The sequence below is a fragment of the Pundamilia nyererei genome, unplaced genomic scaffold (genome assembly GCF_000239375.1).
Source record: "Pundamilia nyererei isolate P.nyererei 1_Seehausen unplaced genomic scaffold, PunNye1.0 scaffold00002, whole genome shotgun sequence".
NCBI classification, from domain to species: Eukaryota; Metazoa; Chordata; class Actinopteri; order Cichliformes; family Cichlidae; genus Pundamilia; species Pundamilia nyererei.
In genome coordinates this window covers 1,917,365-1,934,830 of record NW_005187403.1, presented here as the reverse complement: position 1 = coordinate 1,934,830, position 17,466 = coordinate 1,917,365, and the positions used below count along the sequence as shown (strand labels likewise).

Here is a 17,466-nt window from a genome sequence, read left to right as displayed (position 1 = left end):
AGAGAGAGAGAAATGGACTGGTTCTGTAGTGCTTTTCGACTCTACTTGAGCATTCTAAGGGTTTTATACAACATGCCTCTTTCCAATGAACGCTCAGGGTTCAGGATACTTTTTCATGCAGACTGGAGCAGCCAGGAATTAAACCACCAACCTTTTAATTAGCAGATGACCTGCTCTACCTGCTGACCCCACTGATGAATGCGTTGGGACAGTTTATGGTTCAGTATCACACAGGATGGAGGAGCTCAGGAAGTGGACTGCTGAACTTCTCTTTACCTCCTGAGCTGCTCCTGAGATGCAAAAGTGATTTTTTTCAATACAGACTTAACATACAGTTTTAAGGTTAATTATGAAAATAGTTTTGAAAAGCACAAAAGTGCTACTTTTGGCTATTCAGATGTAGATGTTTTGTTTGGTCGGCCAGACAATGAGCAGTCTGAAGTTTGCAGATGTGTCTTTCTTTAACAATGTCAGCAGACTGCTTTTAATCATCATATCCCAACCCTGTGGTTTCGGAGGTAGAGCGGGTTGTCTGCTAAAGAGAAGGTCTGTAGTTTGATCCCCAACTATTTCTGGGCCAACTATTTCTGGGCAAGATACTGAACCCTAAGCTAATTAATCTGTTGAAACAGTTTGTATAAAGTAGTGAAACTCGCCCATCAGAAGTCCAGCATTTCTTCTGAATCCCCCAAACAGTCAAATATATCTAGGGCTGGTCACTGATTTCTAGAATCTATTCGATTACGATTCACAAGGTCCCGAATCGATTTGATCCACGATTCGATTCAATTCGATTTGAATCGGGGAAATTTTGCCTCAGACAGTCAAAAATATTATAATTCAGATCATGCATCAGCACATTTCCATATTTTTGTATCTATAAAAAGAGAGCTGAAGCTTGTGAAACTTTATCAAAGGTGTGACCATCACAGCAGATGCCTTAGTGTCAAAGTAGCTGAGGATAAAACACAGAAAAACATGAAGGTGATTTTCCTGGCCTGGGATTTTATAAAAATATTCTGCAGTAGATCAAAAACGAAAGAAAACCAACATATGAACATTACCTGATGCTGCTGAAGTGAAGCAGAGCAAAGTTACAGAGGTTTTATTAGAGATGCAGCTAAGCGTTTTGCATAATTATTTTTTTTAAGTTTAATTTTGTTCAGAAGCCTATTGAACAGCAGAAATTAGGTTTTCTTTTCAGAAGTAAGTAAAAGGAAAAAACAGTGGCCGGCAGCGCTGTAAACAACGGTAGACTTGTGCATAATAAGCAAGAGAATAATGCAGAAAACAGATTTTTAGACAGGAAACTGTTCTTGAAGTACACTGAGAGAGAGAGAGAGCTGTGCATGAAGTGTGATTTTTATCGTGATGGAAGCAAAACAACAAAAATAAGAAAGAATTCATGACGATGTTTATGTGAAGCGTAGTTTGGATCTTCTTTTGCTGCTGGTTCAGTCAATATTGTTTGGAGAGAGATAAAACCTACAGCTTCAGAATCAGCGCAAAAGGGGCGTGAACACAAAGCGCAGACCCGCCGAAACATCAGAATCGGCGAGCTGCCGGCTTTCAGCCCCGACCGTGTCCGTGCCGTCGGGTGAGAAAGGCGACATCTCACTGATTCTGATCCGTCGGCAGGTCCGAGCTTTGTGTTTACGTCTTTGTGCAGAATCCGTGTTCCTGCTCTCATTTACTGTTTTAGCTGTTAGGTGGTTGTTGAAATTTTGTGAGTTTTAACCTGAGATTCTGGCATCTCAGGCAAAATAAATTTATATTAAAAAATCGATTCAGGATTTTAATGAATCGATATCACGTTATCCAAGCTAGAATCGATTTTAATCAATAAATCGATAATCAAAACCCACCCCTAAATATATCATGGAGCCTGGTAAAGTGAAAAGCATTTGCAGTCTTGTTACAGTCCAGTGTCCTGCTGGGAGACCATGTGGATGTGACGTACCCAACATTAGACGGTGGTTTTAATGTTGTGACAGATCAGTGCATGAAGCAGTGTAAAGCAATAAATCTTTATATTTCAGAATCTGCAGTGAAAAAAAAATAGCATAATATTAGCACCGTGTTTGAGCACTGGTGATCATTTTACTTGTGGTATTTGTGTGTTACTGTTTCCCCCCTGAATAACACCCCAACCCACACACACAAAGCCGAGTGATCGATCAGATCGGATACACCCACTGAGAGCTTATTGTAGAGGTCACTCTGCATTAAATGTGGTATGTGAGGTGACCTCCAATCCAGGCCCTGTTTTTCTGCTCTGATCTCCCTGGAGAAAGGCCTCTCTAATCTTGGTAAGATCACACAGGAATCTCCCCTTTGCAGAGTGAGACTTGGGCTTTAATGTAGAAATAATGGATGGGATTTCAATATGAAGCCCAAGAATGATACAGTTCACAACACACACTTCTTGCTCATGAGGCTTTGTGTTATAGATCACAGCGCTCTAGTCGGCACAGGTGCTTTTTAACAAAGTAACAGCCTGCCTCCTCCCAACCCCCCCGCCTCCCATCTACATCCCTGCATTCCCCTTGTTTATCAGCAGGGTGCAGCACTGCTTTTCCCAAACAGGCGTGAAGGCTGAGCGGAGGTGGAGGGGTGGGGATGCCACTGAAACACAAAAATTGATTGCTGGAAAGGAGGATGGCAATAAATCAAGCAGGAAAGCAAATGTAGAAAACGCTGTTCTTGTTTATGTCTAAACAGGCGGAATAGAATAAATGTGCTCTATTTTTCAGTCTGTTTGAAAGCAAATTTGATCGAATTTTGCATGCATTGCCAATCCCTCCTGTTAGAGGCTAATTTTGAAAAGCGAAAAATAAATAAATAAATAAAAACCTCAGGCGCTTGATTTATAAGCTGTTCATTCTCTTTACTTTACAATTTGATATTATTATTATTTTTGTCTAAACACTGGATTTTCCTCTTTTTCACTGAAGTTGTCTCTGTTTAAAACCGGCCTAATTACACAAATGTCCTCTGTGGCAGGTTTATTTTATCTTTTATCTTCTTGTTCTGGTCTGTGTTTTTCCTCTGCTGTCTGTCTGTCCCTCTGCCCTTTGAGTGCAGTGCTGCAGTTTGTCTGTATGGCTTAGCTCTGGAGATGCGCGGAGGGTTCCTGGTTCTAACCGGGGCTAATAGCTTTGGCCATCTGCCTGGCCGCGGTTGAGTCTGCTCGCTTGTGTTCAGCTCTGGTCTGGCCTCACTGACCACTCAGTTGAAGGACACTTGTCCACCTGGCCAAGAACCAGCATGGCTCTAGCATCCAGCTGTAGTCTCCACACAGTCAGCTTCAGCCTTTCTGATTTTGGTGAAAACATACATGATGGTTTTTGTTTTGTTTTTTTGTTTTTTTTTCTTTAATCAAACATGGTTGCATGTTTAGTTGAGATGCGGGTGAGGAGTGTGTACTTAATCCATTCTTGCGTGCCGAGCCGTATCCTCTGGGCCTTCGCTGTCTTCTCCGCGTGAGGCTGAATGTAAAGGTGAAGCCGACGTTGTGTTTCCAGTGACGGGGTGGAGGGGAGGCAGATGGCACACACAGGCTCTCTGCACTGAGGAGAATCACAGATAATTGGAGAGTGATGCTTAGCCGCAGCCCTGCCGATCGATGCCAATCCACCTGCTCTAAGTCCAGGGGTTATGCTTTGCTTTTCTTTCCATACACTGCAATTAATCCAGTGTTTAGCCCGATATGTGAAGAGTGCAGGAGAATACCAATGACCCATTTAAGGCGCGCTTGACCTTAATCTTTCCCCCTTTTAGTCCTTAAAAACGCGCAGAGATTGTCTGATGTTTATGGGGGGTTTTTTGTTGTTTGTTTTGTTTTGTTTTTTGCACCTGCACACAGCTACAGACGGCAAAGTGAGAGTATTCAAAGCAAATACGCTCAGAAATCAAACCCAATCATGTTTCTTTCAGTCGCTCTTATTACCACACGTGAACAAAAGCCCATGGCAGCGTCTCCTGAGACGAAATAAAAGCAGCCTCGGGGTAGTGTTAACTGTCGGAGTAAATAAAAGATTTATATCCTAAATCTATTAGCAAAGCCACAGGGACCACATAGACACCTTAGGCTGTTTGACAGTGGGGGGAGGGAGGGTGAGGGAACAGGGCAAGGGACAAGCGTTTATGTTTAGATTTGTTCGTGATTCTGCAGTGAAAAAAGAAGAAAACATTTCCTTAGCACAAGTAGGATTTTGTTGTTTTGATTGGAATGCAGTGCAGCTGCAGACACATCCTGCACACAGCTGGAAACCTAGATGAATACACATGCCCGGAATTATTTAAAGAAATAAGAGCGGGGCAAAAGAGGTTGGTACTTTTGCAAGAGAGAAATTCATCCTCTTCATGAATGGCTGCTGTTTCCTGCTGAAGTGGCTAATATTTTAATTAAGCCTGAGGAGGACTTTCTCTCTCCTCCCTGAGAGCTCCCTGATAAACTCCCTCTTCTCTGTTTATGGTAATTTAGCAGCATCCCCAGAGACACACCACAGACACACTGGGCTTCATTGTGTACGCATGTGCCCCCCACCCCCCTTCCCATCTTTAACGTGTGCGCGCTAATTGGTGGATGTGCTAGTCGCTCCCACCTCTGTGACGGCGCCTGTTCACGGGCCATCCTGTGGGGGCTCTTCACAGGCTTTAGTCAGGCCTAAGTGGAGCTCTTTGTGGGCTGTTTGTCAGGCCTAAGCGGGCTGCCACGGGGGGTCTTTGTTGCGCGATGTAGTGCTAAATGGAGGCAGATGGCTGAGAGTTAGCCACGTGAGGCTCAGAGCTGCAGAGGGCCAAAGGGGGGCAGGAGAGGGAGCCCGGCACCCTCAAAGAGGGTCACACTGGGTCATAGCCCCTGTCTGCCTCTTGTTAGCACTCTCAATGGGGACCATGTGTGCACAGATATGCCCCCAGTCTACAGGGGATGGTATCCAAGGAAACGGGAGGCTGAGAATTCTCCTCACTGCCCACAGGGAGTTGGTTGGACGGAGCGTCCCCCATACTGGTCTCAGGGCTCCCACACACTCACAGACACTTGGAGTCCATAAAAACAGGAGAAATTGAGTTTGACTGACTGCAGGGCGTGTCTCCTCCCTAATGAACTGTCTGTTGCATTGCTCTCTGTATTTCCTGTCACATCGTTTTCCTCTTTTGTCTCATTGCCTAATTTAGGGTAATTACAAGGTGTGAGATGTTAGAGAAGCTTCCATTGCAAAGATTTATGAGTTTGGGGAAAACAATGCAATTATTATTTATCAGTGTTTATGTGGATCTGAAGGGGTAAAATTTTAGTAAAGTTGTTGTTTTTTGTGCGTACAGTAGAGATTAATAGATATATGAGCTGATATCACAATAACATTTTTAAAAAGATACTTGCCGACATCTGTGCTAATGTTTCTGTTTCAGTTTTTTGCAGACAAATGTTCAGATGGTGTGATGAATGTTTGAAAGACTTTAAAGTTATTGGGTATGAAATAACACAAACTAATCAAGCAGACAAAAATGTCAGCGCTGGGGTCAGCGATCAGCTGAATCTGCATTTTAAATTGCAGTATTGGCTTAATATCTTTGTTTACTTATAGGGGGCAATGTCATTCGCCTGGTTTATCTGTTGTTATCAGCTCTACACTGGACAGGTTCAAAGATGGTCATCAAATAAGATCAGTAATCATAAAAATTATATAAATTTTTATTTATCGGTGGTATAGAATTAAACAGTCGCTCATAGTATGACCCATATGTGCCTTTTAAGGTCCCACTTTCAGCCTTGCACTTCAGTTCCTGGTTTCTTCTTTGGTTGTTTGAAACTGATCCAAGTGTTCCTCCTCTCCTGCAGGTTTGCTGGGCAGACAGTCAGCAGCAGAGCCCTGGTCTTGGTGTCTCTAGAACTGAGCGAGTCCTCGGGAGCGCTGCTTACCATCAACACAGAAAAGAGCGTCATGGCCTCCATGCTGCTCCAAGACCTCAAACAAGCCTTCGCCCAGGCGTAGGATCCTCCCCTCTTTTCATCTCGCTGTAATAAAAAATAAATGGGGGCGACGCTTAATTGAAGATTTCACCAAGATGCAGAAGAACCATAGCGAGAAGTGTTCACAAAGAATGAAGTGTAAACAACTGAAAAATGCTATTCAGTGTTTATTTCTGTGGCCTATGTGTTTGGAAACAGAATATCTTCAAACACGGGAATAATTGAAATCTTAAATCTTTAGAAGCCTCATGGAAGTTAGAATAAATTAGAATTAAACTGAACTTGCTGTCGTTGTGTTTAAGTATTTCCAGACACAACTCCATGGTAAAAATATCCGACTAACTGGCCATTTTCCTCGGCAGTAATTACTTAAATCTCATGCTGTTTATGGTTTGATGAAGCATGATAATGTACCAACATCTGTACATACATTTGGGGGGAAGAACTGCATCACCGCTCCACTCACAGTGCCAACATGTCTGTGCCTCTGCGATGTTTCATTCGACTTCTTTGCTGCCAATAACAGGAGAGAGGGGGATGCTCTGTGGCATTTTGACCCACAAACACAATGTCAAATCATAAAACTGTATGAATACCGTGACACCAAACACTGATTTAGTTTTACATTCTAGCCTTGAAACGTTACCAAATCACATTTGTTACAGTGCCTGACATTATCAAGAAAACCAAACATCAGACTCGGATGTCCAAGAGTGTTTTTTTTAATCTGTACTGCTACATCTCAACAATAAAAATGTGACTTTATTAAAACTAAGCTGTGTCATGCAGTCTAGTCATTTAACAGAATGTGGCTGAAACAAAAATTGAGCTCTAATTGGCAGGCTGAGGCTGGTAACGTTTGCAAAAGCCCCTACTTGTTTGCACTTGTTTTAAACTAAAGAGGTTGATTCCTCTTGAATCACTGCCCTCCTACAAGCTAAGGTCATTCACTTTTAAAAGAGAGTGCATTATATGTGGAAGCAGAGTCGGTATAAACATGAGAAGAACACCAAATTTAGTTGTAGCTTAGTTGCAAACTGAGAAAAGTAAAAGTAAGGTGCAAGATTAGGTGCACCATAAAAAATGTTTTATGGTAATTTTTGCAGCGCAAGATGCATGAGGACTTTGTATGTACAGCCATGAAAAGGCTTCAACTTGACTGTTGAGCAAAGCTGCTTCTTGCAAACTAAAACCTCTGTGCCGTCTGAAGGCAGTTCTGCCGTGTCGCTCATTGTTGAGTAAAGTTGTGCAGATGTACGTGATGTGTTTGAGCACTGAGGAGGCCGGTGGCGGAGTGTGCTTTTGCGTCTGGCTGTCTTTTCCGGCTCATAAATAGCGTCTCTCTGAGGGCTGTGGTGAACACCTGTTAGCTCATCTGTCACAGGAGCTCCACTCGCATCCATCACCTCTCCCTCTGTACTCATTCCCTGAGCCAGCTGTTCCCATTACACACACACACACACACACACTGTGTCAGCCCTGCCAGACACACACACACCTTGCATTTCATCATACAGATCCACACAGAGAAGGTTTCCAAAAATACTTGCATGCTTTACAAGTTTTCACACAAAAAGAAAGACTTTCTTTCAAATGAGGCCCACAGGAAGCAGTGGGTTGGGCAACTTGTTGGTGATTATATGATTGTGAGTGGCTCTGACACAATCAGCCCAGATTTCTGCCTAAAAGAAGACTCGTTTAAGTTACAATTTCATTGTGTGTGTAAAAATCGGATTCGTCAGAGGCTGAATGAGGATATCTATATCTGAGATAGTGAGTGACTTAGCTGGTAAACTAGAGGTGTTAAATGAGGACAGAATCATCCACTCATTCAGTAAGTCAAGCACCTAACCCTTTAAACGTGTACCTGTCCTTGCTAATGACTAGCCTCCATTGGCAAGATATTCACAACCATATGGACCATTTAAATAAACAATCATCATAACACACAGGTGATGCTCAAATTACAATTTTCTTCTCAGAGTAACAAAGTGAGCAGGTAGCTCCTTCACCATTTCAGAACCAGAAGCAACCATATTTGGATGAGAGTGGGGTGCAAACGAACAAGCTAGCACTAGCAAGCTTAGCAAGTGGTTTTACCAGATAGAGACACCTGATAATTAGTGCATATAGGATGAAATATGTGGAATATATGGAACATATGAATACAATAAACCGTAACCAAACAATTATCAGTTAACTGTTTTTTTTTAAAGCTTCAGAAATCACTAACACCATCAACATGACCGAGAGGGTCAGATTAGCTGATGTTGAAGCCTAGAAAGCAGCTAGCGGTGGCTACAGACTAAGCAGCCAAGCCTGTAATAAAGGGTTTAATAGAGTTTAAATGACTGGGATCTTAACATGTTAGATGCTCCACATGTTAGAGCAGAATTTTAGCGGCATGACTGCATGCAGGTTAACAGTCCATGTGGAGAGCAAAAGAGATATTGCTCTTAATGCGCTATTATCTGACAATGAAGTAACTTTCTTAATTTTTTATGATCTAATTATATTCTTAAACAACACTGATGGATAGAACTTGAGGATACCTGCTGGCTCCCCCAGAACCACAGAAAAATTTCCAGTTGCCCCCCATACACTCAGTCAGCAGATTACCTTACTGACTGAGATATTTCCCAAAAAAGAGATATGTGTTGGTTTTCACAAAACAATATTGAATATTAAAGAATATTATTATAATTTTGTGATTTAGGTTCAGTCTGAAAACACTAGAGTACAAATCCTGAGGTTATTTTAAGTAAATAGCCCATGTCCATGTCACAGTATTGTGACTGTAGTCAGAAGCCACGAATACCTGGTTGGTAACATGTCATAATGTCATAATGTGTGATAGAAAAGAACCTTCAGCGGCCTAAAATATAAACGGGTGTCAAATCTCGTTGCTGAACTCCTGATCGTGTAGGTGACGTTGGCGTTAATATGTTGGTGTATTATCGTACGATGATGAGCATAAACGGAAGAAGAGAGCAGCAAATGGTGGAAAGGTTTGAATAAACATTAGAGCCTTACATCAGCGCTTGCTGACTTAAATAATCCCTTAGAAAGAGACTAATTCATCTTTCGTTTATTAATTTAATTTTTAAAATTATTTCCAGCTAAGGAAATAACTCGTTTAACATCCTGGTGATGAATAGATGCCTTTTGTCTGACTTCAACTTCATAATGTGCATTTAATTAACGGAAGCTTAGCTGGCTCTGGTTTATTGTCTTTTTATAGCTGTGCAAACAGAATCACTTTGGAAACCTCAGCATAACAACAATATAAGACTCACAGATACTAGAGCAGAGCCGAAGGCCCCTACATATAGGCCAGGTGCAGGATAACTGATATTGTGAAGAAAAATGTCATTATGCTGTCAATAGGTTGTATATGGACATTTTTAAGTAACTGGACTGATCACATGTCAAATCATCAGAGGTTAATGTAAACACAAGGATGATTGATATCGGATAAATAGCTATGAAATCTTGTACAGACACATTAACTGTGGTGATCATCTTACTTTCAATAAGCAACTTTATTTTCCTTAGCATGTGGCCATAAAGCAAATACTAAGGAAAAGAGCACCACTGCACTGGATTTTCTATCGATCAATATGCGACTGAAGTAGAGACTAGTGATCATGTTACACCTCCCAGCAACCTCGAAATCCAAAGCTCATCTATTGGCCAACTGAGGCTGGCTCCTAAAGCGCGTTGATCCCAACAGATTCAGATGTTCAAATGCTCAACTTCAAGCATCATTAAAGATTTTCTTTAGCATTTTTAATTCATATTCTGGAACAAAAAACAAAACAAAGCATATGTATAGTAATTGTGTGGGAACATGACCTGCTGTGAACTGCAGACATTTAAAAAGTTTGTGCTTCAGCTTTAGTGAGTAAAGCTTTAGTATGTCATCACTAATTATCAGATATCTGTGTGTGCGTGTTCCCTACTGAGTCCCTAGTTCCCTAATGAGTGTGACTTGCTAGCTAAGCTTACTAATGATAGCATTAGCATTTCACCTTCTCACCAAAATAAGGTAACATATTAGGGTAAATAAAATGTAAAAAAAAAACAACACATGACAGAGGCTAAGATGCTGACACTGAGATTAAAAAATGGGTCTGTGCTACTCTGTGCTAGTAGCTCATCGCCTGCTAGATTTCGATCATATAACTTTGAAGAAAGAATGCTAACAAGCTAAACTAAAGCAGACATGGTAATATAGCAGAATAGAATTACCTTTATTTTCATTGTACAACCTCACTTGGGCTGACAAAATCAAGTCGTCATAACATAAAACATTACATTTTCAGGGTGAAGACTTGGTTTAAGGTTGGATAAGTTTCTAGAGGATGAATGTAAGTCAGTGCCATGTGCTCTGAAGTAATGGAAAAAACACTGTGTGTGTGAGTGTCAGAGTGTGTGTGCATGCGAGATCCGTCTCCCAGTGTTGGCACCTGTTATAATGGGCTCTGTGGAGGGAATGGGAGAACAGGCGGCTACCTCTCTTCCCCTTCACCTCTCCCTCAACACTCCTGCACGGTGACAGCTTGATTCGGTTCCCCTCACTGGGCTGCAGCACAGTGACATGATGGGCCTGTTCACTTGGTCTTATCACAGCCTCTGTTTGAACAGAGCAGAGCGAGATGAAGGGAACGATGGCGCAGAGAGAAAGAAGAGCCCGGCTCGGGAAACGCCTGTCTGACCTTACCACCGAGAGCGACTTCTCATTAGCCTGTGCAGTCTGATCAACCCCTCGTTCATCTGACAAGGAGCCACGGATAGTGAAGACAAAGATACAGCACGCGTAAGCAAAGACGGCAGTGGCAGTCCAAATTATTCCTTCGCTACATTTCGAGTTTTAGTTCTGTCATAACAATAAAATTACATTTACATTTGTTTAATCAACATGTCAGCTTCTCTTACAGACTCAAACAAAGCAAATAGTACTCTTAGCAGCTCTTTCTTTATCATCGTCTCCCACTTATTTGATTTATCAGTACCTAAAAAGCCATTCACAGACAACACATGAGCTCTCTCGCTTTATAACCCTTTGGAAGTCTTTACTGTTCAGTTATCTTTTACGGTGTGCTCTCTTCCACTCTTACAAAAACCAATAAAGGTCATGTTGTGAATTATAATTATCCAACACTTTTCATATCCCCTCTCGTCCACGGGTGAAGGCTGAGCTCTAACAGCACGGATGTATTATAAAGTGATGGTAACATATTCATACTATATACTAGCCGTAACTGGGACTTCTACAGCTATGACCCACTGGTTTTTAATGGGTTTTTAATGACATCATTAGAACCACAATGATTCTCACTATTGCCATCCTGTTCACCATTATTGTCACCACCACAATCATTATCACCAACATCACCTATTGCCATAATCTTTGCTATCATCATCAGTGCTGTCTTCATTACCATGATAGTCACTATTATCACCATTATCATCATCATCATAAACAACGCCATAGCCAGTACTATGAGTAGTAGTGTAAGTGGTTTGGAAGAACTATCCCTTATGCAACATTTTAAGCGCTTGGTCAGGCATTGGAGTTAAATGTGCACACACACATAATAATATATATATATATTATCCAAGTCATTAGCTTACTCGCTAATGGCTTGCGATTGATAAGTTAATAGCTAGTAAGTGTGGGTTTCATAATAAGATCTGCCTGTTGCTAATCACTTCCTGTCTCTAGAAACACTCATCTTGAGGTTTTAAAATAGGACTTCACAGCAGCTGCCTCCATCTCTTTAACTGTCTGTGGTTTGCACACATGAGCCCCGGACAGTGTCGGGAGAATCCGATTAGAGACTGTTGGCCTTCTTCATGTGATGCACACGACAGGTGTGCTTCAGCTATGTCCTTACTACTGAAAATTCTTTGGTTTAAGTGGGGGAGTTGTCCGGGCACAGCGTGGAGGCTACAAAACACATGGCGACCCCTCGCTTGCTGTGAATTAACCGGATTACTACCTGTGCTCATCTCACATGGGTGATCAGACTTCACACACACTTTGTACCAAGGTAATGGCAGATTAGAGACTATTTAATGTCCAGGCCAAGTCCCTCAGACATTTCTGGTGTCACGTTTACCCTTGTTGAGTAATCTATATGGGGGGAAAAAATCAGGGTTGCACAACAGCTTCATGTTTCCGAGGGTTCAGTTGTTTTTATAGCAGGTTAACGTCATCAACGCAATACATTATCAATGGTTAGAAAAAGAATAGGGGAATGCCTACAGTCAGATTTGAGATATTCATTAAGATATTTTCCCCCAATATTTATTTATCTTTTTCCTTTTAAGAAGCTGATTGAGATTGCCCATTGGCTGATTCCAGCCCTCAGGCCATGTTTGGCTCACGTGTGGCCTACAACAAATAATATCACATAAGACTTAAAGTTCTGAAAGTAAAAAATGTTTCAGGAAAGTACATTATGTCAAAAATAAAGGTGACACTTCTTGTAAAGAACCTCACATTTTGTTTCGATTTTTCAGTTATTGCCGTTATTATCCTTAAAGGTACAGTGTGCAAAATCTCACCACTAGATGTCAGTAGATTGCAGATGGCAGTCGGCTAAGTTCTGTTTCCTGACCCATCCCAATTTAAGTGCATAATCCTGGCTATGGTGGCTGCTGTAGGACAAACAACTCGTTCATCTATTCAGTTTTTTAATACATGGTAAAAGGCCTGTATTTGTATAGCGCTTCACTAGTCCCTAAGGACCCCAAAGCGCTTTACACACTCAGTCATCCACCCGTTCACACACACTCACACAATGGTGATGGCAGCTACATTGTAGCCACAGCCACCCTGGGGCGCACTGACAGAGGCAAGGCTGCTGGACACTGGCGCCACCGGGCTCTCTGACCACCACCAGTGGGTGAAGTGTCTTGCCCAAGGACACAACGACCGAGACTGTCCAAGCCGGGGCTCGAACCGGCAACCTTCCGATTACAAGGCGAACTCCCAACTCTTGAGACTCTTAAAACTATACAGGGCCCAATCACAACAACAGTCACCTCAAGGTGCTTTATGTTGTAAGGTAGACCCTATACTGTACTGTAGTGAGTCTGAGCTGAGTCCTCTGTTTACCTCAGCTGGTGTCCACGTCTATTCGCTGTGGAAGAGGCTATACAACTTTGTGAAAGGAGTTGGATATGAGGCGATGAGTCAGTAAGTGACTCATTGTCATGATCATTGACAATGATCATCATCGACAGTGATACTGAGGTGAGTTGTTTAGGTTATCCTGAATTTTTCAAACATAAAACGTAGCTATTTTTGCTGCTGTTAGCTACTATTAGTGAAACTTTCTTTGAAATGGATCCACTTCAAAGACAGTTAGCAAATAAACTCATACAATGTGAGAAGAATGTAATCAAAATGTTTATCAGAGGGAAAGAAACTCGAGCCTAAAATTAGATGATATAATGTTAGCTCATAACCAGCTGTTGTTGTTTAAGACAGGAGGATAGCGTGCCTGATCTGCTGTCAATAAATAACTGTCACAATATCGTGACCTGACTTTAATTCAGGAGATGAGGCCTGAGGTGTGGAGGAAGAGGATGAAGTGGAAATGAGGGAGGAGAGAGGCAGAATGAGAAAGAGATGATAAAAATATACACGTACAAATGTTAAATGGTCATATATAGTTTAAAGAGGTATTTTTAAACTTTGAATTAAAAGGAACTTAAACCGATCTGTAACCACAAACCTTAAAACACAATTAAGTGGGATGGTGATGTTGATCTTACCCACGTTTCTATTGTATAACCTCAAAAAAATAAAATAAAATCACCTACTGTGCCTTTAATGCTGTTAGCCCACGAGTTTAGCTTTAATAATTCTGCTTTCTGAAACAAAGAATGGCCAGACATTCCTAAGCTTTATAACCACAATTATTACCCAAGCTTCGTGAAAGAGAGCTGACTTAAAAGAAGGGGCGAGGAAGGGAACTGAGGGGCTGGACCAAGACCTAGTATGAGATACAAAAGGAAAGTTACTGGAGTCCCAGAAGAGTCACATTACCTCAAAAACGTTAAGCTAAGAACTTTAAGCAGAGTAGATTTGCTCCTTTCTCAGATTTAGATGACATAAATGTGGTTTGATCGCTAAGGCCATATTTTATAGATTGACTTACCACAAGCTGTTGTTAGATGTGTAAAAACAATTAAGGGTGACAGAAGACTGATAGGATACAAACAAAACAAAGCTTAAAAATATGCTCAGGCCTGGCAGATTAATTTATGCCCAGTGGGCTAGACTGCTGTGGAAGTGAAAAAATATTCTGGGTGGTTAAATTGATGCCTGGATATGTTAAAGGTTTCCAACTCAGGGCAATGGGAGATCATTTAGGACGACGATGATATTTTTGTTTTCTTTTCACTTTAGCAAACACATTTAGAAAATCTCCTTAAACTCAAAAACTCCCATTTTTACTACGCTGTTCACTTTGGAAGTGTTATTTTCCAGACAGCATATATTTTCACTTTTCACATGTATTTACAACACAATTCTTTCCTTAGATTTCATTTAAGTTGCCATAAAAAGTTAATTTAAACAAAACGATGTCTGTAATTTCCTTGAACTGACCCTTTAAACTATCTCATGAAACACACACATATGCACGCGTATTTGATTTGTTTCTCAGGCTGATTGGTAAAAGTCTGCAGTGCATAAACAGCAACTGATCATTTCACAACACGCTAATGCAGTTAATCCTCTGGAAACACAAAATTATGCTCCCTTGATGAGCTGAACGCACTTAAAACACAGACCCGCGCAGCAACGAGAAGATGTGTGACATCTGAGGAATAGGTGTCATATCTTCGCAAAGACGTTTTCTTTCTTCTTCTTCCCTGAAAACAATCACAATGTAACTTCAGTAGACCCATGGGAGCAGTAATTGTGGTGATTATGCTTAAATTGATGCTTCACAGCTATTCCTGTGACTCCTGTATTGTAATTTGATTTTTTTTTCTCCTACTGAAGTTTCTTTTAAATGCTTCCTTGGAGCACAGAGACTAATGACTACATGTTTGCCCAGTGAAATGTTCAATCAGAGGCTCATTATGAGGACAGACACATTCAGCTCTGCTGATTTGATTTTTCACTTTCTTTTTTGGTTTCCCACATTTATCGATCTACAGTCCAGAGGAGATGAGGAGCGAAGGGTTTCTGATAGGTTACTTGCTGAAATATGCTTTTAAAGATGTCACTGATGTAGTCTGAAAAAGTACTTACATGGTATTTCATAAGTGACGCTATAAATGAAATGTGTGATAACAGTTAACAGGTATTTTCTATACTAATATATTTTTACTTTTTTAGTGAAAATAAAATACAAAGTAGAATACATATATTGGTTTGTGCTTGCCTTTTAGATGTTTCAAAAATAAAAAAAAGTGCCTTAATCTTAGTAAAAAGAGTATTCGCTGCCCGCTTGACCACAGTTTGGTCAGCCGTCTCCTGTTCTACCGTATCCCAAAGCTGCTCTGTTGGATTGAGATCTGGTGACTGTGGAAGCCGTTTGTGTACATTATCATGTCTGAGATGATCTGAGTTTTGTTACACGGTGTTGGAAGATTCCTACCCATCAGAGGATGGGCACACTGTTTTGACAAGGACTGGGAGTAGTCAGCAACAATTCTCAGGAAGGCTTGGGTGTTTTAGCAATGCTCAGTTGGTACTAAGGGGCCCAAAGTGCACCAATATCCCCCACACAGTTATACTACCACCAGCCTGACCCTTTGATATAAGACACGATGGATGCAAGCTTTCATGCTGTTTATATCAAATTCTGATCCTACAGTCCAAACGTTGCAGCAGAAATTAGCACTCATCATACCAGGCACTGTTTTTACAATCTTCTATCATCCAATTTTGATGAGGCTGTGCAAATTGTAGTTTCAGTTTCATGCTCTTAGCTTACCGTCTAACTCAGCGGTCCCCAACCTTTTCTGTGCCATGGACCAGTTTATGTCCAACAATATGTTCACAGACCAGCCTTTGAGGTGTTGCGGATAAATACAACAAAATAAAACCAGTAGCGGTACCCAAAAAAAGAAGATTTATTCATAACACACGGTAAAAGACCTGGGGAAACTGAGTTAACAATAAAAATGATAAATATTTAACGATAAAAACCCTTAAAACCATACATTTCACACCCAAGCCTCAACTCTCGTGGCCTGGCACCAAACAACTCATGGACTGGTACCGGTCCATGGCCCGGGGATTGGGGACCACTGGTCTAAGTTGCACTCAGTGTGGGCTTCTGATGCTGTAGCTCCTCTGCTTCAGTTGCTATGTGTTCAGGTTGTAACGAGTGGCTGTTTAAGCTACTGTTGCTTTCCCATAAGGTTGATGCAGTCTGTATATTCTTTTCTGACCTCTTACATCAACAAGGGTCTTTCTCCCAGAGAACTGGTGTGCAATTGGGAAAATCCCAGTAGATCAGCAATTCAACACGACATGTTCAACGTTACTTAAATCACTTTTCTTCCTCATTCTGAAGCTCGGTTTGAAGATCAGCACCTCGTCTTGATCATACCTAAATACCTAACTGCACTGGGTTTCTTTCATATGTTTGGCTGAGTAAATGTTTGCATTCACAAGCTGTTGAACAGATGTATCTAAAGAAGTGGACAAATAAGAGTACGTTCCAATTTGTTTTTTAAAAAGAAAAAAGAAATCACAGTGAATCCCATTTTTCACAATGACTTTTTTTCTCTCTCAAAATCTCCAGAAATCTCCACGTGACCATCCAGTTTGATTTCTATCAATACTGCGAACATTTCAACAGGTGATGTTTGCTCAGATATCATTCAGGCTGCAATTTGCCGAACATTGAATTCTTAAAAACATGATGATTTTTTTTTCTGGCTGTTAAATTTCTAACGTTCCAACAAAATGAAACAAGAATTGAATATGGCTTCAGATTTTCTTCTGAATTTCGTATTCAAATTGGCTCATATGTAGGTACATAATCGCTTGTTTTCATCATTTATAATTGTTATACAACAGAATTTGTTTTAACTGGGTGAGAAAACTGAATAAGATTCATTGTGAAATCTGCCAATAAAAATAGTTGCAGTTTCTCATCTGAACTGAACATTTTAATATGATTTTCTTAAAAGAAAATGTGGAACATACTTGAGGTTTAAAGGCCTATGCTCTAGTTTACCCACCCTTCAAATGAAAAAGAAAGTCCGGCCACTTGCTAATTCTTTCAAAGGCGACGTTCTTCACCTTCTATTTTCTTATTCTTTCAAAAGAAGCACAGCTCACCGAGGGCCGTCTTGCAGGTGCTTTTAACAATTGACTCATGCTTGTAGTTCCCCCTTGTTACAGTGAAAGCGTGCACAAAAAGAAAACACATTTATGGTCAGGCTTTAAGAGAAAAAAACCCCGCCACTAGCCTTTAATTAGCATTTTATTGCACTTTAAAAACCAC

At 40.9% G+C, this 17,466-nt stretch overlaps 1 protein-coding gene across 3 annotated transcripts in view; it reads left to right on the top strand.

The window, feature by feature from the left end:
• The window catches only part of ap3b1a (adaptor related protein complex 3 subunit beta 1a), a 56,905-nt gene extending 50,647 nt beyond the window's left edge, over nucleotides 1–6,258 (top strand). For all 3 annotated transcript variants that reach the window (XM_013909632.1, XM_013909626.1, XM_005720110.2), the window contains one exon: nucleotides 5,846–6,258. In XM_013909632.1, coding sequence (XP_013765086.1) covers nucleotides 5,846–5,999 — 154 coding nt within the window. In that variant the 3' untranslated portion in view covers nucleotides 6,000–6,258. The remainder of the gene's footprint in view (nucleotides 1–5,845) is intronic.
• The last annotated feature ends 11,208 nt before the right edge of the window (nucleotides 6,259–17,466 follow it).